Below are 27,752 nucleotides of genomic sequence, written 5' to 3' on the forward strand. Positions count from 1 at the left end.
AAGGTAAAACATTTTGAAGTACACAAGATGTACTCAATTTTTATTTAAAAACAAACAGAATGCAAGGATAGGAAATACCCATGATATTAAAAAGATATAGGTTACTTTCACCAAAAAAAGCAGAGAAAATGCAGAAAGGGAAGGGAGTGAGTGAATAAGGGAGTTATATTTTTGTGTATATAAAAGGCATTAGGAGTGGGTAAAGCTGCCTATGCTAACTTTAACAAGAGTGCTGACCGACATCTTAACTGAATTCTAATCCAGGTTTGAGCTCTGCAGCCATCTTGATTGGTCAGACTGGAATGATATATAACTCCCATGCATGTGCGCAGGAGGTATGACAGGATTGTACACATGCGTTCGCATAGCATGTCCCTCTTGCATTAAGTTGCCTGTCTGGGTTGCAATTTTTTAATATTTCAGTTTAGTTCCATCTCAAGTGGTATGTTATAACCTATGTTTGATTCTACATTTGCTTGTGTGAGTTACCTATCCAAACCAAATATTTACTGAAGCTATGTGTTTCCAAAGTTAGAGATATTTTTATATTTAGTAATAACCTAATCAGAACAGTCATCATGAACTTTTATTTATTTTCATTAGCTATATTAAGTTTTTGTTTTGTTTGTTTTTTTAACAAACGCATCTTTACCATGTAAAGTGGTTGTGAGGGAAAATAAAGATACCATTAGCAACATCTTATTTTTAAAATACTGTTTGCTTGCTTGCTCATGGTAATACGCAGGATTTAATACATAAAAAAATAAGAATTCAGATGGGGAGCTTTGGCTTTACTTGCTTTCTACATTTGTTCCAGATTAGTGAAATAGGAAATATTGAAGTCACAGTTAGATATGTAGCATTTTCAACAGTTTCCCTTTAAAAGAGGTCTGCTTGGACAGATATTTAGAAGCTGCTAATGCCGACTAATATGGGTTCAGAGTCTATTATCTTTATTCTGTCTTAACATTTGCTTAGTGATCTGATGTCAGCAAAGGCTGGGTACACAGTAATGTTTTGTATACTAAGACTGTTTTCACTGAGATAACGTGGCCAAATGCTACACTTACTGCCACCTCAGCATTAGGAAAAGAAAAACCTAAATCACAACTCTAAAACGAATCACAAGATAATATTCTGTGACTACTACAATTGTGGTTTCAGGGTAAAGAGTTATACAATATTTATTGCAAAATCTAGATATGTAGTTCACAAACAATGTGAGATAACCAGGAAGTGTACAGTAGAAAAATAGGGTTATTGATATTTTGGGTTATATGGCATTAATACTTTAATTGATCTCCTGCATATTACCAGCTATTGTGTTTAGGTATAAGCACCTTAAGAATGTGCACTTTGCAATTTTTACCAGTGACACATATATTTACACTATTTTCTTGGCTCCTTTTAAATAGTAATGATGACCTGCTGAGCACAGACAGAAAGCACAGAGAGTCCAGGACTCCCTCATCATCAAAGATATGTCTGCTTTTTAATACACTAACTGTTAAAGGAAGCTTTACATCTCCCTACACCAAATAATGAGAAACAACACATGTGACATGTTCTTGGCAGAAAATGAAAGAATGAACTTGATAAATCTGTACAAAATTCATCAGATGTGTGCTGCAAATGCTTGACTTACCTGAACTTGCTGTTTTTGAGTTTTCAGCATATTAGGGTCGATTGAAAGTGGTCCAAGTACACTTGCCATGAGTTCTTTCTCCACAAGCCATTGCTTTAACTGGGCCTCAGCAGCTTGAAACTGGGCCAGGTCATTTGATGATTCTTCCAAGATTTGCTGCCTTTCAGCTGTCTTCTTGGTGACCTCTGCCCAGGAAGATTCTGCAGAACCAAGACAAATTGAAAACTATTAGAAACAACAAACAGGAGATATTGACAGATAATCTAAAAGTCCATCCTTGGGCAATATCTGAAAAAGCACACAGATTCCTGTACACAGAAGATTTGGCACTGGAGCATGGTGAGTAAAAAAAAGGGAATTTTGTTTTTTTCTCCCAATGGCAGTAATTAGTGATAGGGGACGTGTTTTGGAGAAGGGACAACACAAAATTTAACTTTAAGTTTCAAAAGACAAGAATAGGGATGTTACCCACTGCAAGCCAACTGTTATTTTATAACTTGCAGCTGAAATGTTGCTACTTATGATTTGTGACTTGTTTGCTTCGAAATTCTTTGGAATCCCTTTTACTACTAACGACAATTATGCTTTTAAACAATTTGAATATATTGTCTACTTGAACAGTGTTGTTTCCATTGGAAAAATTGGTTTTACATATACTTTATTTACCTTATTCGATTACAATAAATTATACAAACACATTTAATATGCACATACATATTCTGTTCTTAAAATAAAGAACTACTAGAGCCAGGAGGTGCAAAAGGGGGGGGGGGGGCAAAAAGCTGAAACATTTCCACTTACAATAATGAATTATTCTGACAGTTGTGATTGGTAATCATTGCCCTTCAGGAAAGGTCAACATAGCCTTGACCATCTGGCATAAGCACATTCATTAAACAAATAATGAAGCTGATTTATCAAAATCGAAAATCTTAACATAAAAAATGTGTGAATGGTAACTTTAAATCTCCAATTTGAAACATGAACTTTTCTTCACTTCAAATACCCAGTCATATGAAGATACTGTTAAAATGACTGGATAAATGGAATGAATATTTGCATAATTTTATTTAATAAAGATTCTTCACTCCTTTTGTAAATCAGCCTAATAATCTAATTTTCATTACCAAAAGACATTAGATTTATTTATAACACTGCAACAAGTAGGGAAAAAAATCAGGAGGGTTTATGACCTAGATTAAAAATCTATATGTGCCTCATAAAACGTAGCTTTCATGGTAACCGGTTTTGAAAATTAAAAACTATATTTTCTATTTTCTATTTATGTATATTTTTTTGAAGCAGATACCAGTCCTAGATGTAGGCATGGTGGTCACATACACAAAGTTTACCCTACAATTATGTAATTACTCATCAATGCCATTAAAGTTCATACCCAGCATTAGTATAAAATGTAAAAGGCTGAATATGCACATTACATTTCCTCTGGTCAGAAGATGTGGGACGCAATTTGGGAGAGTCCTGTGTACTGGAATTTAACACAGAAAATTATAGACAGTGGATGTCTATTCCAATAACTGCCATGACCATGCTTTTTTATAACAGCTTGGATTTGTGCAGTTCATCATTTATCTTGGTCAGTTCCTGTATTCACTGTATATAACCAGTTCTGTGCTCAGCATATTGGATTCACTACAGCTCTGTCTGTGGATTAAGCTAATACATCACAGTGTAAATAAATCTATGAAATTTGGCCTGACAATTTATACATATCTGTCTTTTCAGGATTATTCTTTTCATATATTCTAATAAACTGGTATTCTATATAAATCCCATATTACAAATTACAATGGTAAATGGTGATATGTCTCATTTGGGAGCTCAGAAAATTCCCCCAGTTTCTTTTAGCAACAGCTATAGCATGTGCCATCTACATGTCATGTCCAAGTAACTAATGTTAAGTCAAATGACAGGGGTGCTTCTCAATTTATCTGGGCCACAGTGCATAAAAAGAGACAATGGCTGATTATTAGTCAATAATCCTTCTTACACAGTGAAGCAGGTAATGATTGGCGATAAAAAAAAAAAAAAAAAACAATGTGGTAATGGTATTGCTAATGTAGGTTAGACTAGGAGGACCAAGATTGGAGCTGCATGGGGCTTTGGACATCCCAATGGGTGACAACAGTACTATATATGTATTTTAACTGTATTTTTTATCATATAATATATTATTCTCCATATAATACCGATAAACAAAAGCTAAACTTCAGGTCTACAATTTATTTTGCACACTGGTAGGTAACCTTCTACTGTGCTGGAAGTGATCACTCCCTTTTCCCTGAACACTGTGACTTCCACACAAGCATTAGAAGCTGCAGCAGGTACCTTGAGCCCACCCCCGGTCTGATGGACTAATAGTATTACCCAGCCACTCCTCACTGTCTGTGCTCCCCTGGCCCTCCTGTCTCAGCTATTTGCCTTCTGTCCAGTCAATCATTTAGTATCAACTTTATGTGGCTGGCATTTCCTGCTGCTGTGTGCATGCAAATAAAGCCTGTCCAGGACTTGCTATACATAAACGGTGTGTGAGAAGGAGTACTGAAAACTAACAAAAGTCCCTGTTTATAATATTGCTGTCATGGTTTTTATTTCACACAGACTTCTGATAAACTTACATTCAGTGAAGTCTCAAAGCATTGCCTGCACAAACACATACACAAAACAAAAGTGCTGAGGTTGTAACTTCTTGTGCTGTCAGCAGTGGCAGAGGACAACTGATAACAGAGATTACTGAAAAACTGTTTGGAGAGATTCAGACATTGAGACATTCTCAGCAGAAGAGGTTCAGAGTACGTTTTTAGTTTGCCCAAAAATTAGTGTTAAAATGGGTAAGGGTTTTTTGCTGATTTTAGTAAACAGGGGGGTTAAAAGTTTGCCGACTGCACACTATAATATACAGCACCCCTGCAGAGTATGAGAACCAGAGTCAGACTAATATGGGGGAATTTGTCACTGATCATCTAATACAGGGGTATCAAACTCAAATACACAGATGGCCAAAATTAAAAACTTAGACAAAGTTGCCGACCAACCTTAAAATTTACTGAAAAAATTGAGGAAATGTTTCCGTCTCATTAGATATAAACCCTTTTCATATGGAAACAAAGAGGTTTTGCTTAACATTCAATCTGAAACAAGCCTATAATAGAGAAAGAGGGCATACATTTTCTTTTTTATTTTATTTAGGAAAAAATCTTATGCCTCTTTCTCTATTTGTAGCCTTCTGAGTTAAATTTCAATTGTAACCTTTTTGCACAGGCTAACAATAATAATAACAATATTCTTCTATGAAAATCCAACCATTCAAGCCCATGCCTTGGAGTAGCAAGGTAAAGTATAGCTGCGGGGGAGTGCTGGAAATGCCGCACACGGCCAATGCAGGGCTAAATCTTATTGAGTGGGCTGCCGCTGAAGCTCCCTCTTCATTGAAATAACGCTGCTACTACAATTCCCAGCATTATTTGCGTCTTTAATACAGTCCAATGTGGGGCCATGCATAGGCAGAGCCCGCTGGTCAACAGATGTGAGTGATGCCGAAATTGTAGTAGCGGTGCTATTTCAATGCAGCGGCCGACCAGCTGCAGTTCTGAAAAAAGGATGTTGGGGGCGAGATTTGACCCCCGGGCCAGAGTTTGACACCCCTGATCTAATATGTGGAAGCAGTGTTAGGGTTTCGCTCAACCTAATCAAATCTATTTAAAGTCCTAGCATTCACCTAATTCTCCCTTTTAAAAAAGTGTGATTTTAGCTGGCACATAGTATCAGAATATATAAAAGGTATTAATATTTTCTTTGGCTTTTAAATATATCCATGGTTGGTTAGTGAGAAGGCAGTTTTTTTATGTTCTATCCCTACCTTAGTTAGAAAAATACTGCAGTGTCAAAAAATGATCTATAAAAAGAGTGTTTGTGTTATGAGGCTAAAGATCTGTTTTAATTTTCAATTTCCAAGAATCCAAATCTTGTAACAGGGATTAAAAGAAATAGTGTAAAAAGACAGACATAACTGTTTAATTGTATCTTTCTTCAATGCAGGGGTATTTGGCGTTAGGATGTGTAGACTGATGAAGCCTTGCGTCACAGAATTTTTTTTTTTTCCATTGTAAATTCAATAAAGCCTGATTAGTTCACAGTGTACACCTTTCCACAGTCTGATATTTCTGTGCAAGGAATTGTAAATTTATATAAATAAACATTCCTGTTCATTAATGTATGCTGGTAGTACCTTTCAAATATATTTAACATGTTTTTAATCACTAAACTTATGGGTGTTTACTTTCCAAGGGATTGTCTGAAGGTGTTTCAGCAAGTCAAATATACCTATTTTTTTTGCCATGTCCTCCCAGTGTTGAATATCAGGTGAACCCGGATTGTTCTCTATGAAACTTTTCAGCTTGTCTTTCAATGCTTCCACTTTGCTTTCATTCTGTTTTACTTCTGCTGCAAACACCTAAAACATGACAAACAAGAGCAGAACTGAAAAACATTTTTCAATACAAATACTTCTTCTTCCTACTACTTGTTAATTAATGACTAGAAACCCTGTATTTTTAGTGTCATCTGTTGGTAAAATCTGTCATTGTTTCTATCCCATATGATATTGAGTGAGCACAATTTATTGATAGACTTCAGTCTGCTAGGTAATAGTAAACAAAGTACAAATTCTATGGAAATGACCAGCAATTATTGTGCATTATTGCCCATAAATGTGTGCTTTATTAACACATACCAGAAAAGGCACATTATAATCACTGCCTAAGCATTTTCGGATAAATAGTAAGAACAGTTAATCTGATAGGTGTAAGTCTTGAACCTATAGTAGGAGTTAATAAAGCGGACTATTATAGGATCTGAGAGCATGGAATATTGGTCATGTTTGGGGAAAATGCTAATCTGGTAAAACAGGCACTGACCTTACACCAGTGGTGGGGTGACTGAGTGGATTTGACCAAGTTAGCTTTTTGATTGCTTTGTTTAAAAAAAGGTCCCACTGGTGTTATAGGAAATATGCAATAAGAACTAGTATGTCAATGAAGAGAAAGAGCAGTACAAATTTAATTTCCTGTAGAAAACCCCTTTAAGGACATGTGGGCCATAGCCAACAGCAACATTACCAACAGTTGTGTAACACAGTATTGCAATAACAGTTTAAAACATTAATGTTCAGTAAAGGTAACAGGGCAACGTACATTCAGTATTCCGTATAGCACTGTGTAGTTTTGTGGACTCAATGTCAACATGTCTGGGAGTGTCCACACTTCTTCCCAGTAGTAATATAGCGTGCAGTGGATGTTCTACTATTTACAACGGCTGCTTTACAGCTAATTTAGCCTGTATAGAAGTTAATCATGTGCAAAGAAGGATTTCACTAATTGAGTTATACATTAGTTACATTAGTGAATAAATTTGAGCAGCTGCCAAAAAGGAGATTTGCACAAAGATTAACCTCTGCTAAAGCATTAAGTCAGCATTAGCAGGTATTATTCACATTGTGCATATCAGACAGATCTGCTTCAGTGATTATACAAATGTTTGCATTTTAATTAACCCCTTCATAAACATTTATATATTTACAGAAAAATAAAGTGCATTTTTTTGTAATTACATTTTCATATTTAACCTAATAACTAAAGTATTGAAGTAAATGCTTAAAACATTGTGGAAATTCACCTTAAGAAATACTGTTAGATAAACACTGTTAATAAACACAGTGAGCTGATTTATTAAAGCTCTTCAAGGCTGGAGAAGATACACTTTCATAAGTGAAGCTGGGTGATCCAGCAAACCTGGAATGACTCTCTTAAAAGTAATTTGCTATTTCTTAGCCAATGTTTTCAATCCTCTCCAGCCTTGGAGAGCTTTAATAAATCAGACCCAATGATACTGTGTAACAAAAATGTTCACCTGAAAGTATGTTCTGTAACTTTCACATCTCTACATGCTTGCTTTTCCACATTTTAGTAATACAATTATTTTGGAGATTTGCAGATTAGCCATTACAGAGGATAGCTAGGGGCATTCATGTGTTCCGTGCTTGTTGCACACACAACCAAATGAGATCTGTGTACACCTTTTGTATTACATGTTAGAATCAAAACCGGTAAACTATATAGTACCTTATGCTGCTCAACATGGGCTCGCATCGATTCGCTATCTGTAGGGGCTTCCCATGATGTGGCAGTTGAGTGCATTTTCTCAAGCCACTGTACCACTAAGCTGCTTTCATCCTGGATCTGTTGCAGCTGAGAAAGGCGATCTTCCAGTTCACTGATTTTATTTTTCAGCAATTTTCCCAAATGTTCATAGCCTTCATTAACATCTGCCATCCCTTTCTGTACTACAGCCAATTCTACAGAACAAGACAAAAATTTAAAATAAATTCACACTTATCCATATCTGTTTTTTATGTAACTATAATAAAAATACAATGAACACTAATGATGGGATTCTATGACAAAAATGAAAAGTAAAAGCTTCAATAGTGTAAATCATTTTAACACAGATAGTAAATTAAGTTGACATGAAATGTTCTTTAATAAAATGTAACCAGGGATGAGATTTAAATTCAGGAGCTTTTTAAAAAACTATAATGCTTTATATAGCTTCAACAAATTTCACAGCCCAGTACTGCAGGAAATCCTTGGGTGCAACATTTCCACAGAATAGCTTGCTGTGATTGATGTGGATTTACAATGCTAGAAACATGATTAACATGAACCTACTTCTGGGAACATTAAAAAAACTTTATTTTTAAAATAGGTAAGAATGTGTTTTATTTCAATAAAGAACTTTTTCAAGTTGTATGTGAATTTATTTTTTTTAACTCATTGTATGATTGAGAGAAGATGGTTTGCAATACCACTATATAAAAAAAGCAGGTATTAATGCTTCTAATACTAGCAGAGCAAAGTGACTGGAACTCAATTCTCCCCATATTTTTTATGGGTTTCCCTAGGTAAAGAAATACAATACTTGGGGTATGCAAACTAGCCTTCGGGTATATGATAGCACGATTGTGTATACATTAAGGCAGTAAACTCTATTGAAATGGCTATATTCATTTGTTTAAATTATTCGTAAGCCATTGTTGAGTATGGTGCTTCCTTATAATATTTTCCTACTGTATTAGGGAAAAAATATAAGAAAAAAAGGATGAGTGCTAGTAGATCATTAAATCAATAAACTCAAATTGTCTACAGCAATAGGGCAACATGGTAGTTGTAAGCAACTATTATTGCTCCATTAGTATTATTGTATTTGTATTTGTAGCTGAATATGTAAAAGTTTGATTTTGGATAATTTGTAAATTATTAAAACCTTGATTATTAGCTAGCTAAAACACAACAGCATATTCACTGCCTCATCCTGAAAATGGAAAGATTTGTAAGGCTTTCTAAACCAGCAGTTCTGTTGACAAGTCACAAGACTCAGCAGTTAGTTTTTTGTACTGACACAACAACATCTCCATCTAGTGGTATTTGAGAAAAATTAACAGGAGGAACTGTATAAGAATGCATCACCTAAAACACTTCACATGAAATATTTCTAAGGTAATAACAGTACTGAAGTATACTTATGATGCCTAAAAGCTCTAGTATCAGTCTTTATTTCTATCTGTGTGGAGCCCCTTAGCTTTAGCCTCCCCTGAGATGAGACTATCCAGGAGATGTTCCTTCTTGGCCAAGTTAATTTTAAGTCTTCAGCTGTAGCTGCTAAGCCTAGAGAATATTCTATTGAAAAATGATAGTGTCTCTATTGCCCACTGACATTTGCTAAGGGTAATTATGGGCACACATACTGCCTGGTTTTTAGCATACATGTTATTTTAAAATTATTTTAGACCAGACCTTGGTAACTTTATAATGAACTTGTGCCCTGACAGGATAAGTATTACATATTTTAAACAAGCAGCAAAAGCATGTTTCAACAAACTCTCATCAATCTTTGTATCTATAAGCAATGTAAGAAAAATAATACACACAACAGACATTCAAATCTTAGTTTTCTTCTATGAGAACATATTTTGGTGGGCTACCAGGCTAATGTAAAATGTGAGCAGGTGTTTCTGGTTCTAGCAGATGTTTCTGGTTCTAACCCTGTAATCTTTGAGAAATAACAATTTCACATTAAAGGCATCTAGAGAGGTTGAGAGTTGTATATTTTAAGTCCCTTTTAGGTCCTTAGTTTTTGGCAATATTATGTGAATAATTTAAAGTCCATAGTCTGGGGACATCTGCACTTTAGGTTTTGCAATACAGAAGTGTAAGCATTTGTTTCTCAAGCATCTTACCTTTATTTGTTAAATTTTCTTTAACAGATGAAGCTAATCCATTAACCAAGCCTCTACCTATAAAGGAAAAAGGAAAACGTAATCTAAAATATTTCAATTTGTAAACCCAGATAAAGAAATATTGTACAAACTGTTCAAAAAAGTATATAGTATTTTATATTATATTGTTTTATATATTATATATGTATTTTTACAATGCAGAGCACTAGAAATACACATTACACATTAAGACAGTGTTATATATATCCTTTGAAGTTAATTTAAAAGCTTGTAGAATAAATGGACCCTTGCATCTTGTGTCCTTGAATATTACCAAAAATGTGAAATGCTGGTATATTATTGAAGCAACTATTCGGATATCAGTAGTGGAAATAAAGTTATGGGACTAAACTATTCTTATTATACTTTTTTAAATTTGTTATGAAAATACTCTTTAAAGTTAAGTTTTAATTAGGTTATTCTTACTTGACTGTGAAAATCTCTTACCTACCATGTATACAAATTTTTACTACTGGTAAAATAAAAAATACAATGCAACTTGTTCTGTCAAATCTCTTTTCTTTACGTTTTTAGACTGTAATGATGGTCACACACTAGTAAATGATCAGTATCTCCTAAATAATAGTTTACCTTGTTATCATAGTACACCTATCAAGGGGAACATTTAGCTTGGAGGACTCCCTATCAAATACCTGCCTACTGGGACACTCCTCAATTGTTGTTTACTAACAATCAGAAAGGTGGTGTTGTTACTTTAACCACCTGAGCGTTACACTGATTTCTAGATTTCTGTTCCAAAAGCGTCACAGGTTTTCATGAAATTTTTTTTTTTAAATTGTAGACCTGTAACTTACAGAAATATGTCCGAATAGGGTTCTAGTAGATATCATGAATATAAAAAATGTTTGAAACACACAATCATGTAAAAAAAAAAAAAAACTTTTAATAAAATTAAAGGAAAAACACAAAAATCAGCTTAAACAAGAACACATAAATAAATGATAAATACTGAAAATGCGATAATGCGGTATAATGTATAGTAATATATTTTTCTAAAACACCTCCCTAGTGTCCGTCACATACCTATAGACAAAACCACATAAATATATTTTCTATTATTTTGTATTGGATTGGATACAGGACTTTGTATTAAATCCAATACAAAAAATTTGAATTTTCCGCTACGACCCTCATCGACAGGCGCACGCACGCGCATCACCAGGTATCGCCGAGGGACGCGTACGCAAATGCCGGGTATTCTAATTCTTTCCAAACTTCCATGCAAAAAGTGTTACATTTTTTGCATGGAAATTTATTTTGGATTGTAGGCTCTAATTCACCGAATTACCGCATAACTCACCAAAATATGTCCAAAATTTTATAAATTTAATAATTAATTTTTTTTTTTTATAAAACATAAAAAAACATAAAAAAAAAAAAATCTTTAAAAAAAACTAAAAAAAGTTAAAAAAAAAAAAGTGTAAAATGTAATGTATAGTAGCTTATATAATATATATATATAATACAATTATATATATATTATATAAGGATTTCTTTGTATTGAACTCAATACAGCTTTTTGTATTGAGTTCAATACAAAGGAACTCAATGCAAAATTTTGAATTTGCCGCCCCGCCTCCCTCCCGCGCCGACGCACGCAGCGACGTCCCTGGGAAACCCCGGTGATCGTCTCTGCACTCGCCGGCTGGACACCGAAGAGGACAGACGTGTCCGGAGGAGCGGAGGGAGAAGGTATTTTTTTTTTTTGTCCAGCGATCGACGCTGGACAGTGACAGGCACAGGGAGAGGCACAGGGACAGGGAGAGGAGGGAGAGGAAGCCGGCTGGCTTAGAAAAGAAAGCCAGCTGGCTTTCTCCTCTAAGCCGGCCGGCTTTTTCTTTTAAGGAGAGGGACACCCGACGCTGGAGGACGACGCTGGAACATGGACCCGACGCTGGAACACGGAACCGACGCTGGATTAGCACAGCGGGACCAGGTAAGTGGGGATTTTAGTGTAGGCGAAAAAATACGGGGTTGTCCAAAAGAGCAAAAATATTTAGTGCGAGAAATTACGGGCTTAGCGGTTAGGGGGTTAAATGACAAGGAGTGCTCTCTGTGTCTGGTGGTTGTTAGCCTACACTCCTGGCTGAATGTCAGTTGACCAAAAAACAGACATTCTCAATTAATAATAACGAGAATTAGCGATAGCCCCACTTTTTGTTTACCAGATTACAGATAAATTTTATGGGTTTCTTTAGATCTAATCTATTGAAAAAAATTACAGCGTATGGCCATGTTAATTAGGACTTTTAGGGTAAGGCTCCCTTTCCTATTGCTCATTTCATTTGTATTTTTTAAATTGTAATTTCCATAGCCCAGTTAGGTCCCTTGTTTAGTACAACATTGAGATATGCAAATATTATATTTTTATTTTATATAGTCATTTGACTGCATACCTGATTTGGTGGATGATCTGGTCTTTGCAGGTGAGGTCACAGCAGTAATCAAGCTGCACAAAGCTGTTCCTTTGCTGTTAACCTTTTGTACCTCTGGTGACTTTTGTGTCCACTCTTCTTGCAAACTCTGTAAACATGTAAAGTATGTAAATAAGCTCAAAAATCTTCATGCCAGTGTACTCATCACCACCTCTCAGTTTCCAGACTGCAATACCTCACCTTAGTTTCTTTTAAGCTATCCATCAATTCTTTCAAACACAAAGTCAGTGATGCTGGAGGAATTTTATCATCTACTGTTGTGAAATAGTGTTTTAAAGACTGAACCAGAGACTGGAAAGCATCCATCTGACTCTGACAGGACGATACATCCTCTTCCCTAAAAAAACAATTACAAGAAACTGTTTTAGAAGCTTTTCTTTTTGGGTCAATGATTTTCCATTTTTTCAAGTTACTCTTCCTTAGTAAAACCCCATAAGTGACCCCTTAATACCCCCAATCCACTCCCCCTTTAGTTATCCTGATAACACTAGTCACCTACACACACAAAAAAACTGAAAATTACAGCACTCATGACTGGTTGATTAGTGATCCACTACAGCAGAACACTAAACAATATGTTGAGGGCCCACTATAAGCAAACTCAATTCTTAGATAATTGTCGCCTGAGACAAATAATTGTAGCAGTCTCATCAGGGGACAATTATCTAGAGTATTATTATTATTATTATTATTATTATTATTAAACAGGATTTATATAGCGCCAACATATTACGCAGCGCTGTACATTAAAAAGGGATTGCAAATGACAGACTAATACAGACAGTGATACAGGAGGAGAGGACCCTGCCCCGAAGAGCTTACAATCTAGTGTATATGCATAACTTTAGCCTATTTGAAACTGATCTTTTCTGAGTCTTTTTACATGTCTTTACTTACTTTGCCTTAACAGTCTCTTCAAGCTCCTGAAACATTTTTGATAAGGAGTTCACTTTTTCCAAAACAAGAGTCTTGTCTCCAGGGATAGCATGCACACACAATTCTTCTACCAGTCTATGTAACTCCTCCATGCTCTTCTTGTTCTCTCGTAGCTCACTGCTTGTTTCCTGTACAAAAAAAATGGGTTGTTCTTACTAAAGAGAATGAAAGTACCTTTTTTTATCCAGCATTATCCAGCTTTTCATTTTATCTTACTGTACATTAGAAAATCTGATAAACTTTAAAGGTTGTGGTGGGCAGAGAGAGTGTTTCCCTTTCACATAAAGCTACCTACACTAAGTATTGAGAGATGTAGAATTGATTACACTCTCTGCCAAAGAATTTGGTAATGTCAAATGGTATATGTAAACTTAGGCATTGATTAAATTGCATCTCCAGATATAATTAGTAGGATTGAAAGAGGGATTTTTTTCCGCAATCTGTTGGCACCTCCTCACTGATACTTTGTTTTACCTCTAAAACAATAGAACAGTATTGATTTGGACATGTACACATGTGTTTTGGAGATTTATCTACCAGGTAACATTGACACTGTACCTGCATGTACTGAGACAGCTCTGTCACATCCTTTCCAGGACCATCCGCCTCTTGTAATGCCTTTAATTTTTTGTCCAAGAATGACCGAACTTTTTCAGAAAGGTCCTCAAACAGTTCCACCTGAGTTTTCAAGTCTTCCATTTTCTCTAGACGTGCTCTGGTAAGTTCACCAGCTTTAGAAAAACGCTCACACAGTTCATTCATTTTTCCTTGAAGTGAAGATGCACTGGAGGAATCTGCTGTCTCCATAAACTTTTTCACTTTCTCATTCATTGCATTAATGCTGCTCTGGCGACTTGTGATATCTTGTTCAAGCATCTTATAACAAAAAGATATTTACCATTTTTACATCTTTCTACACAGCTAATACAAAGTATGGAAAACAATACATGTGTAAGTCTTGCTATCCAAACCAATAGTACATTGTTTTCTTGAGCAGTTTCTCCTCCTAACACTACTGTTATTTATATTGTTCACAGTAATAAATAATTGTCTGTCTATAAATTAATAATTTGACTGTCTTAATATTTTAAAATGCAGTCAATCAACTAAGAGGTTGTCATCATGACAGAAATCCTGAGCAGAAAATATATGACCTAAAGCAACTTGTTGGGAACTTTGCTGCAATCTGCCACAGCCACAGAAAAAAATGGTCCCCATCTGCTGCCATTTACGTGAATGAGAATCACTGGAACTCAAGTTGAGACCATGGCAGAATGCAACAGCTCACTGTGGGTCTGAATTGGCCCTAACATTATAAACAATAAACACAAATGCAAATAATGAATTACTATAAGTATTTGTGAAATCTAGAAGCTTCATGCTAAAAGCAGTATGTACATGCTATGTTTTTTCAATCACTGATACACACTTTATATAATCACTTACATTATTTTTTGTAATAATTTCTTGAATAGATGAAGAATTTAATGGCACATGTTGCTGCTCTTTCAGGTCCTTTTCCACCCCTTGCATCCAATCAAACATTTCATCCAATCCATCTTGAACACTGAGAGAGCGAGTAAGAGTTATCTGAAGCTTCTCATTCCAATCATTTACAGACTGGGATAAATTATTGTATTTTCCCACAATTTCATCTGCAACAAACATTTAAAATATATTATTTAAAACATTTTGAGAGAAATAAAAAGTACCACAAAGCATTTAAGATAATCTCCGTTTTTAGAGTACAGAGGGAAAACAGCTGTAAACTATACCATTTGGATTGCAAAACATTAGACAGGTGTAAAATGTTAGCTGACTCCTTTTGCACCCTGCACAATGGCGTGGTTGCTACAGGAAGCCAATCAGTAAACATTGCACAGCCCATTTTCATAAAGAATGAAAAATCTATCTTTACAAAGGCTTGCATAGTCCACTAAAATGCATATAATGCCATGGATAACTAATCTCCTACAGGTTTATATAGGTAAGAAGAGTCCAATTAACTTTCAGAACCAGGTCTGTGTGATTTATAAAGAAATTTGTTTCTCTGTCTCCTAAAACAAAAAGCTGATGACAAAAAACAAACAACATGGGTAAATACAAAATAAGTTAATACCTATTTAGAAAGTCTAGGTAAAAGTCAGTGGAATAATCTGGTTCAATGGCTACAGAACAGAATCAAGTAAGGATCTGTGATAAGAGTAGATAAGACCTATACATCTATACAACAGTTTCTCAATTTTATTAAACAAAGGTTTATGTTGTCTTTGTCCCCATTGAACAAACTTTCCCTCACTTACTGTTCTAGGAGTAAAGAAAGAAAGTTTAAACAATTCCATACCAAGTGGCTTTTGAATTTCATCTTTGTTTAACAGGAGCCCGCCTTTGGCATCAAGGAGACCTTCTGCAGACTTTTTCAGCTTCTCCACACCAACCTGGTGGATGGACACCTGCTCACAAAGCAACTGAAAAGAAGCATATGTTAGAAACATAGTAAAAGTACACAGGAAAATATAACACACAAATATGAATACAAAAAAATATATATATGTGTGTGTGTGTGTGTGTGTATTGTGACACCAATGCAGGATTGGTGGTGGAAGGGAGGTATATTTGCCCAAGATTCCTCTCCTATGTGAAGTAGCAGATGGAAGACTCTCAACTGCGAGGTAATTAATGCAGCTCAGACAGTCTCTGTCTGCCTGGGGACACAGAAAGTTGGTCTGTGTGAATGAACTCAAACCTGGGTAAAAGGTTGCTGAAAGTTTTGTTTTGAGCTGACAGGGAGAAGCCCTCCAGCGGATAGACAGGAACGTCGGATGTATAGTAAGTGCCGGACAGGCAAGGTTTTCTTTTGCTGTTTTGTTATTTTATCTGCAACCTTCAAATAAACCTGGCTACAAATCAGCTTAACACTTATACCTCCGTGTGTGATCTGAGTTGGATGAACCAGACAAGTGTCCTTTGACCCCAGCAAAGGCGATCCTGAGCCTAACCCATCACAATATATATATATATATATATATATATATATATATATATATGCCAAAAACATTTAAAAAAGTGTTTGTGTGCCTTTAAGTTAAAACTGTTAAAACTTTGCAATTATATACCCTCTTACTTTTCCTTACTTGTGGTATTTTGGCAAAGATCCCATGCTCAGGCCAGTGTAAACCTTGCACTGTTTTTATTCAGCCTTGGTATGTTTCTTTTATAAATGTGAATATGGTGGGGAACTAAGTATAAGTAAGGCCGCTGCTCAATTTCTGTGCTGTAATAAACTTGTGAAACCACTAGAGAGTATAAACTTCTAGAAGTAGGCTACTCCTGAACATAGGCTGTACATATCTGGGCACTCTCATGTCCTATCCTAGTTCATGCATTTTTTAAGGGTATCTACACTGTATAAAAGTTTGCTGCCTTTCGCTGAGCTGAAAATATCTCTATAAAGGATCTATGGATAAAAACATGGACATCGAAATCTAAATGCCCTTTTATCCATAGATCCTTTATCGAGACCTAAACTGTTGTGGCGACATCTCTCATTGACACTATTCAGTTTTTCACTGAGTAGTAAGTGGCCTATGTAAAACTAGTCACCTTAGTAAATTTATTCACTTCAATCAACTACACAGCTTTTGTATTGTATTGAATGATATCACTTCAGGGTCCTTTTGAGATCCATACCACTGACGTCATACAACCATACAACCAGCATACATAAGTTTGGTGATTCATACTAACTGGGTCATGTGTTCAAACGGTACATTGACCTATTGTTTAAATGTTATATCATGGGTTATGTATTTAAATGCCAGATGGTCCTATTGCTCATACATTATGTTTTTTGATACAATTTATTATGATCATATTCAGACCTCGACTATATGTATACACTATTTCTATGTACAGATTGTCATCTAACATCCTTCACATCCCCTGAAGAAGCTAACTAAAGAAACGTGTCGGGATAAGAGACGTTTGTTTCCTTTTTCTAATGCCACTATAGGATTATTTCTGTATAGCTCGCCGGTCACTTCTCCCATGAAATTATTAATGGGAAAAGACCACTAAAACACTGAGTTGTTTTGCTTTTACCACCAACGAATATATTTACTTTGCCACATTTAGACCCTACCTGTCTTTGATCCTCCTATTCTACCTCATATAGTGACCTGTCTTCAGTATATAATTCCCCTTCACTCCCATAAAACACAATAAGCCTCTGTATCTCCTACGGAGTTCTACAAATTTCATACAAATCTATATGGTTGAGGTAAAGAAGCCTAGGTAAAGATGTCTTGCAGTCTATAAAGCAAATTACTATTTTATTTAAAAAACTTATTTTAACTAAAAATAGTAATATCTACTACAAGGTTTAGTAGTATTGCCTTTGCTTATGTAGCAGAGCATGTTTCAAATGTATCTTACCTTTGTTTCTTCTATCTGTCTCTGCAAGTTCCTACTGTCGGCAGCAATAGGCTCAGACAGGCGTTTTTCCACAGTGGATTCTGAACTCTGAAGACCTGCCAGTAACCCTTGTGCTGCTTCCTTGTAATGTTCATATTTGTCCACTAAATCTTTCAAGTTATTCCCCAAGATATTGCACTATGAAGAGGAATTACAAAAGCAACAGTTTTTATCTTATAAAGTAATCACAATTGACCTGCTTTATTAAAGCTCTCCAGGGCTCCACAGCAAACCTGAAATAGATCCGGTCTAGGATTCAAAACATTTGCTTGCAAATAGCAAAAGACTTTGATGAAATTCATTCCAGGTTTGTTGGATCACCCAGCTTCACTGATAAAAGTGTATCCTATCCATCCTTGGAGAGCTTTATTATATCAGGTCCAAAGCAAGAAGCTTCCACAGCACTCCAAAGGGGTATATTTATGAATGATTCCCCTCTTAATTCATCTGAAAGTTTGCTGATATGGTAGCTGTTAGAATGCCATTACATTCTCATTCCAGAGCCTAATAAACAATGATTCTGTCACCTAGTGGTCAATTGTCAAGAGTGCAAATCAGTCACAACAATAAATATAACATATTTTAATGAACGTATGGGCGGATTTAGGTAGAATTGACAGAGGAACAATTTCTAAATACCCCCAACCCCAAGTGTATGAATATTATATACAAACCACTGTCAACCAGATTTGTAAATTACTATTACATCAAAAATAATTTGTCGTTAAAAATCAAACTGTCGTTAAAAACCAACTAAGCTACTAGACCCAGGTAAAATGGCCTGTTTATCTAGACGCCACAGCTTAACACAAAACTTTATGTAGGGATAATTTAGTTGAGAGATTTCCAAATGATTATTGACTGGGATTATGTATATTGCCTCCATTCACTTTAGTGTAGTTATAAAAACACAAACATAAGCTTACCTTAGCATGTAAAGACTTGAAGTTTTCCGATGCCAAATCAACTTTACTCTGAACCATCTTACATGTTTCCAGGGTGCCGACATTATTATTATCCTCCACAACATCATCTTTATTGCAAGACTTTGCAGCATCTAGTACTCTCTGTCCAGATATAGTGATGTAACGCAAGTCCCCTTTGTGAGAGATCACATCTTCTGAAAATACTTTCTGTTTCTGCAACTTATCTAAAACACCAGCAAAGTTCTCAGCACCAATCTCTAGATGTTGAAGTTCATGCTTTGAGTCCTGAAGCCAATTCTCAAATTCATTATAATCCTTAGTGAACTTCTCCAATTCTTCTTGAACGGTTTGGATTGCCTTCATTTTCTTTTCAGAATCACTCAAAGCTGACTCATACTGAGCTTTTAATGCTTCTATGTCTCCCTGAAGCTTTACCTTTTCTTCTGGAGTGAGGTGGCGACCTTGTTTTTCCAGAAGAGCTTGAGCTGACTGTGTGGCAATTATAACGGCTTGATGCTGGGACACAAGCTTTTCATGCTGGGCCTAGAAATTTTGTTACAGGAAATATTACAGATATTTTAAAGGAGTGATATAACACTATCCAACAAACTAATCCCATAAGTAATAAGGATGATACATATTGGGTCAAAGCCTAAAGTCCCTGGGCACCAGGCATACAAACAAGCCTGGAAATCTTGTCTCATCTCTAGGAACAACATTGGCCCCAGATCATCCAACATCAAACACAACAAAACACCCAAAGCCCAACTCACACCACATCTGCAGTAGAGAGAAGAATAAACTTCTACTAGCACACTAATGTTGCCTTGTTAAGAAATAACTGACTGACTGAATTATGTTGTCAATCACAAGCAACATCAATTATGCCAGCAGGTAAACACAGGGCTTTGTCATTATTGTCAATTCAGTGATTTCCTTTTTTACACCACTGCACACAAATTACCATTGCATTAAATATTATGCATCACCTAAATAAGATATTTATTAGTGTCATACATACTGTAAAGAAGTAAAATAACAACACAATGACAAAACCCAAGATCTGTCATTGTCTATTGACAGTTTTTGTGTTTTTGAGTAAAGTCTATTTTTGAGTACTAGCGATTTTATGCTAGAAAAAAATGTGGTTTCTTGGAACAGGGTTCCTGGACAGAAAATTAACAGTACGTAGTATACCGTCTAATCCCATATCCCAAACATTGTATCTCATCCCAAAAACATACTATTTTAATTGACATTTAATACTCAATTAACACAACATGGATTGTGGGGAAATACTATGTACTGTATTTGTCTTAACAATGAACATATGTAGCAACAAACAGCAACAAGCAGGTACTTTACCTTTATTTTTTGATACTGGCTGCTTAGGTCGTCTTCATTTGATAGATCCTTTAACTTTACATTATTCATTTTCCCATCGGACTCTATTAGGTTACCATTAACTTCTTCCACACCATCCAGTATAGACTGTAATTTGCTGTCTTTGTGATGTGTTCCATTTTGCTGGATTGTAGGTTTCTTTACTACATTTCCATTCTCTCCTTTTTCATCCACCTGTGATAGCCAATTTAGCAGGCCTTCTATTTTGTTTTTGCTTTCTTCCAGTTGTTCAACTGCAGCCGACTAGAAAAATTATCATACTGTTTAGTTTTTTACTAAGGTGCTAAGACTTGGGTTTTTTTTTTATTACACAGACTCGTTATTTTTTAAATACAAAAAAAATGTTCTATTTTAGGGTATTTTTCTTGCATATATATATAACATTTTACCAACTATACATTAGACCAGTGTTTTTCAACCTTTTTTTGAGCCACGGCACATTTTTTACATTGAAAAAATTCTGTGGCACACCACAAACCAAAAATGATACAAAATGACACCATGCAGCTAATTCTCTTGTCTCTAAGAATAAACAAGGCAAGTAAGCTACCTACTGCCACCCACTGACATAGAAGAGTATTACATTACTCTGCCAGTCACTATAGCACAGACACTCCACAATGGTAATTGGATAATTTCACACGGTACACCTGAAGATCTCTCATAGCACACTAGTGTGGCGCGGCACAGTGGTTAAAAATCACTGCATTAGTCAATGTAACAAATGTAATAAGAATTTTATAACCATTACAGATTTTAAAACTATATCCAAAACATGGTATTTTCTCACTAATTTATTTGTGCAGGTACCCAACCTAAAAACTTCATACTTTAAAAATAAAGTAAATGAACATAACTCTATGTAAATGTTCTTTACATAGAGTTACAGTCTCATGTCAGATAATGTATATTGCATATTACAAAACCCTTACGATTGTTTGTTCTTTACTATTTGAACAAAGTGGAATTTAAACCACAGGCAAACTTGCTAGGTAAGCCGACTAGCCCTCACTCATCTAAACATAAAAGTCTTCAAAACTTCTGCCAACACAAGTTTAGGAAATTTAACTTACGCACATCGTGGATAACAAGTGTATACCATATTGCATGTCATAGAAAATCTACCTTATAATAATTTTTAATAATATTAGCATGTCAAATTAATGTCTATGTCACATCAATACAGAAATGAACAATAAAGGCAGTCCTTTACACTATTCCTATATATTAGTCCTATACATTAATCTTTAATACATAAATAGTAAAATAGTAAATCCCCCTAATAGCAAAAAACTGTACTTTGAGCTACATTGGTGGAAAATGATTTATTATTGAGTTATGAGAAAATTAGGTATTTTGGCTAATCTTTGAAGAATTATGAAAAAAATATAATAGGCTAAAGCAAATACAGAAAAGTTAAAAATTACAGAGAATATAGAGTGTAAAAAGGAAATCAACCTTTTCAGTTTCTTTTTTAATGGCTGTTGTGACTGCCTTTTCCAATTCCTTCTTGGATTCTTCAGCTTTCTTTTGAAGAGCTTCAAACTTAACTTTAGCTTCCTTTAGTTTCTGCTCAATAATGGCTCTCTCCTCTGGGGAAAGTTTATCTCCATGTTCCTGAAGGAATTTCTCTGTATTTTTCACAATTTCTGCCAATTCACTGGCACCAGCCTGCATATCTTTCTGTAACTCCTGTAAAATAACATTGTTCAGGCAGTTCTTTAATGTAGGAATATACACTATTGTATAGATTAGAGACCTAGAAGATAGCATGATTTAGAAATAAGGTATGTTACACATTTCAAATAGATTCAGTACATTACAAGTAAGTCCTCTGCCATGTAGGTAGTGCTTCAAAAGGGGTTTATTGTAATCATTACTGTTGCTACAAGCAATTCTCCAATGCAAGCTCACAAAATATATTAAATTATATCACCTCAAAAGACCAATATGGGGTCTGAAGGCAAGACAGGTCAATACAGGATCTCTGACAATGCTAGAGAAGTCAGTACAAACATAGTACACATAGTATAATTTATATTGCACATTTTAAATATGGTGTTTTAGAAAAAGTCCTACTAGTTACATCTTGTGCTTTCCAGTAAAATGCATCCTACATAGTTTTCAATGGAAACATATCAAAACATGTCTGTAAATGGGGAAAACCTAAAATAAAGGGATGTAATATGTAAGAATCTAATGAAACCGAAAGTCAGGCATATATGAAACATAAAGCTTCAATTGTGAGTTACAAATGGGCAAATGAGCAACTGATGACATCAAGAAAATGACTACAAGATGGGCATCATCAAGGCTGACAGAGATCTCTAGGGAGTTAGGTTGAGATGTAAACGCCTCTATTTAAGAAGAAGAATATTGTTAACAGAAAAATAATGCAAATTCCAGCGGTTACTTGCAAAGTAGCTGTTATCTTCTACAATTATTTTTGATACAGCACCTCATATTCACTCCGACAATGCTGAAGATCAGCCGGAGAATCCCTTGCAATCAACTTGTCCTGTTGACCAATCAGTTTGTTCTCTGTCTGTGTGAGCAGATCACAGAGCTCCTGCAGCTTTCCTTTGTGTTCCTGTAGCTGTTCCTCAGCATCCTACAGGAATGAAAAAGACAACACAAGTGTCTTTGACAAAAATTTACTCAAAACTGCAGAGCTGCACAGCCACAAAACACAGTATGCTGTAAACATGGTAGCAGTGGGTCATGGTTTGAGCAAAGGTGACTGCAGTATAGAATAGAAATTATCACATTAAATAATATATATATATATATATATAATAAAAAAAGACTAAGTAGAGAAAAGCCTGATCAAAGCCTGACCATGCACAAGTTAAAGTAGAGGATTCAACAGCGTTGGCAATCCAGTTCCTTTTTCATCCTTGAACCTGTGTTAATAATGATCCACAAAAAGATATATCAAACAGAGAGGTTAGTGTTGAAATATGACAGGTAAAGCAAGATGATTATTTAAGACAGACATGCCAAAGATTCAAACTCTAAACCTGAAATTAAATGCAAACTCAAAAGCAAACAACTCTCTATATAAATGTAGTATTGTCTATAAACTAATATAGACTGATATCTATACACTGATTCCTGAATTTCAATGTGTATCAAGCCTCAATGCTTAATACATGTAGTTTACTTTTAATCTCATTTACTGCAACTCTACAAGGTGGGATATGCCTGCCTAGATAATAAAAAATCACATCAAATTTAGTTTAGAGCTACCATAAAGTTGTTGTGATATCCTCATAAAATATTAGGTTAAAAAGGATTTGAAATACAATCTATTAAAACAATCTCTTTACCAACTAGACTCGATTCTTTTACTGGGCACATGGCAGCCGCAAAAGCAAACTGCAAACACATTTCTGAGAGGATCACATGCACCATGAGGCAAACCTTCTGTTCATTCAAATCCTGGACAGCCAGCAGTTGACTTTTTATTGACTCTGTTTGTGGTAAGAGCTTCTTCTGAGCCTCCTGGAAATTTTTCTGTGTTGCATTTAAAAGTCTTAGCAGCTGTTTGCTTTGATTTGGAGATAGATCCTGAGCATGTTCCGATATGAAGAATTGGACATCAAATGCTGTTGTTTCCAGTTCTATTTTTTGTTCTGAGATTTGAATGTTTAAATCCTGCAAAAGAAAATTCAAAGGAAATTCATTTTAGGGATCTAAATGCTCATGCTAGTATTCACTTGCTAAAAATATGTCATTTGTATTTATGCTACACAGGGATCAAGAACTTATACATAGTATAATATAGATGTGAAAAAAATTATAACATATAATACATATACATTTATACAATAAATGTAGGCAAAAAAATCTAGGAGTGACATCCAAGAATGTATCTGCCTGTCCCTGAATGAGCCAATAGAGTGTTATAACTGGAGATAGGAAGTGTATTTCCTTCACTCCGCTGCTCAAAGTAAATTTCAGGCGAAATTTCCCCAAAATAATCAAGAAAAAATCAATGGAAATACATCAAAGCGTGCCTCAATGTGCATTGGGAATGTATGTTTGTGTCCTGTTGATGAACATCATATTGCACGAAAAATGTGTTAATGTGTATCCTGACGCACTTCTTAATGAAAAAGTGAATGTTAAGCCCTTGCATTCCCATTGCTAACTTGCATATTCTTTGAACTGAAATAGTGATGCTATTATTGCAGTGCTTAGGATCTGTCAGTTATGGTATCCCCCACGCCTTATTAGACACTTGCTAGCCTATAGCTGTATGTGAAATCTTTTTTTGCCTTGCCTATTAGCTACCATTCTGCCCATATTTCAGTGTGGGAAGGTCAGTGAAAGAAGGTCAGGAGTTGCTCACATGGGCTCAAAAACTGCCGGATCATCATTAGTAATGTAAAATCTGAAGCATTACTTTTAATTATTAAGTTAGTTATGCCCACCTTGCCTACTATTGTGATTTAAGCATTTATTCAGGACAGCTGTTGTCCATAAACCAAGAGAACAACAGAAGATTAATACATTAATACATGCAGTTTCTCTTTTAAGTAGGTTTTGCAGTATTCAAAGACAATGTAGGCAGGTTACCCAAATACATTTCCCTTGTGATGACAATGCCAGGTTTTGTGTCATATAAACATTATTGGAAAAGTCAGAAACAAGGTATATGGTTTTTGAAAAAAAAAGGTTTGATGAAAGTTCCAATTAAAAACTATACAGATTAACAGAATAACAGGATCTGTCAGTTATAGTATCCCCCATGCCTTATTAGACACTAGCTAGCCTATAGACATTCATGAAATATATTTCTTCTTGGGTTATTACAGAATAACCCTTGACCATGTAAGTACAGAATCTTTTTTTTGTTTTTCACATAAAAACTAAAATCATTTGGTATTTATGGTTCTGGTAACCAGACAAAAATATTTAATGATTTACTGCACCTTTAGGCACTGTAAGGTTTGTTTCAATGTATCCACATCAATAGTATTCAGCGAGAAGTCCATGGTTTCACTATTGGCAGTTAGCCAATCTGAAAGCACTTGTAAACGATTAAAAAGGATCTGATGGGTTTCTGCCAGCTTAGTCTACAAAGCAAAACAAAATTCACATTAGCTTACAAAATGCCAAACAAAGTACACTGTGTTTTTTTATATACACTGTCTGCCAAAAAAAAAAAAACCCAAGAATTTGGGTTCAGAGTTGGGGTTACTTCAGCTGGTGAGGCTAGGTTTAGCAACATTATATGCCCATTAAATGAGGTCAGCTGACTAACTGAATATACTGAAAGACTGGGTTTTTCCAGCAATGTATTTTTTCTTTCTTCCTGACAATGCCAGGATTTAATGGGCTCAGATTGGGAAAAAAAGAGGGTTCAGAGAGCATGATACATTGTTTTAAACATAGAATGGCCACCAGACCATAAGCCCATCAACAATCTTTCATATGTGCTGGGGAAGACGTTACGTCCATCTTTTTCATCATCAATACAAGATCCTGGCGAAAAATTAACTCCAGACAGAAATAAATGTTGTGATATTGGCTAAACTCATCAAAATGATATTAGGCAATAAGCAAAGCTAAAAGCTCTCTAACAATATATATGTTATTTTTGGACAGGCAATGTGCATGAAATACATGCCTTTTTATATGACATTCATTAAAACATATAAATGTGTCATACTTATTCATATACAAACAGCTTTTTTTGCAATAATCTAGCTGTATTATTCAGTATTTAAAGACAGGAAGATTACCCAAATAGATTTTCCATCTGATGTACATGCTTGTTATTTTTTTATATGCCTCACCATTTCAGTATCCACTGCATATGCAATTTGTTTTGCTCGTTCTGAAGACATTTCACAAACTGCAGAAAAGGTTTTCATCAAATTGTCACTTAGCTCCTTAAGATGTGTTCCTGGAATGTTATCAGGCATAGACACTAAAAACTGATCTGCAAGCTGTACATCTTCTTTCAAAGTAACAGAAAACGCAGCCAACCTTGACTCAAATGACTAGAGAAATATAAGAAATAGAAGAACAAATGTTTACTATATTGTGATCTGTTGACTATACGCTGTCAAATTAAATTAAAAAACTCAATAAACTTACCTCAAGCTGTTCAAGCTGCATTTTTAGTGTTTCCAAGCTGTCACCGATGGGTGGTAAATTTTCCAAATGAAGCTTCTGATCTTGGACAACAATCAGATGTTCACGTAATGTCTGACAGAATGAATTTGATTTAACATTTACCTAAAATAAATAAACATGAACTGAAATAAATTTGCTAAAAACATAATACAGTCATGTAACAATAAAGCTACTGCATGTATGGCAGCAATCATATTACGTGGCTATAATAAAAAGTTTGGGGTTTAGGTTCAATTTAATTGGTAAGATATTAAAAATGCATGTTAGGTTCCTTCCTTGGGCTTTTTACAATTCTAAAAATTGTTCTAAAAGCCTAAGGAAACGCCTAAAGCTAAATTCAAACATCATCTTCAGTCTGTCTTGCACAGTTGTACAGAATCCTCTACTGTTCTTATTTTGATCATTTCACACTGTAACATTTTGTAAGCAGGATGGAAAGTGAAATAAATTCTCTTGAATGAAACACAGATGGTACAACCCCCCCCCCCACACACACACACACTTTGTTTAAAATAAGTATATTTTGTTAGCTGATTCAAAACACTGCATTACCCAATTGCTAACACTGTACCAAACACTATAATATTTAAATCAATATTTAAACTGGTATACATACATTTTATATAATAATAACCTGCTTACCTTATCATTGGAATGGTCATCCACTGTCTGTTTGACTTCTTCTGCATTTGTTATATTCAAAGTATCAGGCTTTATATCCATAGATTTTAGTGTATCCTTTTCTTGTATTACACTGCCCTTTGGCTCATTTTCTTCTTGACTAGGGTTTAAGTCTTCTGTAACAAATTTATGTGGTTCCAAATTTTGCTTACTAGAATCCTCAGATTGGGAAGAATGGTTGACCAACTCACTCGGGAACAGGCCTTTATTTAGGTTTATGATTAATTCCTCCAATTTGTTTGAATTTTCACAATCAGGAGGTATATGGAAGATTTGATCAAGTTGGGAAGAAATTAATTTAGGATGATCCAATTCTAGAGCTGGCTGCTCAACAAAAGAAGGGTCAGTGCTATATGACTTATCATGCTTATGGTTCTCAACCTCATATTTTGGTTTGTTAATAGAAATATGCATGTTGGGTTTACTGCCATCTGTTTGGACAGGATGATCATTTTGCCCCTGATTTTCTGATGAATTGAACAGTGGAGACAATAATTTCTCATTTCCCAGATGCATATTGTTATTATCCTTTGAAGCTATGATGGGTGAACTGTCATCTACTAAACAATTATGTTCTAGTATGATTCCAAATGGTTCATTTAAGGAACAGGAATGCTCAACAGAAGAATCTGCAGTTTGGCTAGTTCCTACACAACTTTTCAAATATGTTGTTAAACTCTCTGAGTCTACACTGTTTTCAGTGTCAGACACAGGTTCATAAAATGTTTTAA

General features: G+C 35.2%; 1 protein-coding gene across 1 annotated transcript in view; it reads right to left on the reverse strand.

Moving 5' to 3' along the window:
- Nucleotides 1-27,752, reverse strand: part of DST (dystonin) — a 278,032-nt gene that overhangs the window by 84,388 nt on the left and 165,892 nt on the right. The window contains exons 28-42 of the mRNA XM_072410183.1: nt 22,652-22,804; nt 21,652-21,885; nt 20,155-20,436; nt 18,790-19,332; nt 17,825-18,001; nt 15,735-15,858; nt 14,837-15,045; nt 13,949-14,266; nt 13,352-13,518; nt 12,635-12,791; nt 12,416-12,542; nt 9,960-10,016; nt 7,786-8,018; nt 5,990-6,119; nt 1,646-1,845 (exon numbers count right to left, since the gene is read on the reverse strand). Coding sequence (XP_072266284.1) covers nt 1,646-1,845; nt 5,990-6,119; nt 7,786-8,018; nt 9,960-10,016; nt 12,416-12,542; nt 12,635-12,791; nt 13,352-13,518; nt 13,949-14,266; nt 14,837-15,045; nt 15,735-15,858; nt 17,825-18,001; nt 18,790-19,332; nt 20,155-20,436; nt 21,652-21,885; nt 22,652-22,804 — 3,111 coding nt within the window. The remainder of the gene's footprint in view (nt 1-1,645; nt 1,846-5,989; nt 6,120-7,785; nt 8,019-9,959; nt 10,017-12,415; nt 12,543-12,634; nt 12,792-13,351; nt 13,519-13,948; nt 14,267-14,836; nt 15,046-15,734; nt 15,859-17,824; nt 18,002-18,789; nt 19,333-20,154; nt 20,437-21,651; nt 21,886-22,651; nt 22,805-27,752) is intronic.

Source organism: Pyxicephalus adspersus, chromosome 4 (genome assembly GCF_032062135.1).
Source record: "Pyxicephalus adspersus chromosome 4, UCB_Pads_2.0, whole genome shotgun sequence".
Classification (NCBI taxonomy): domain Eukaryota; kingdom Metazoa; phylum Chordata; class Amphibia; order Anura; family Pyxicephalidae; genus Pyxicephalus; species Pyxicephalus adspersus.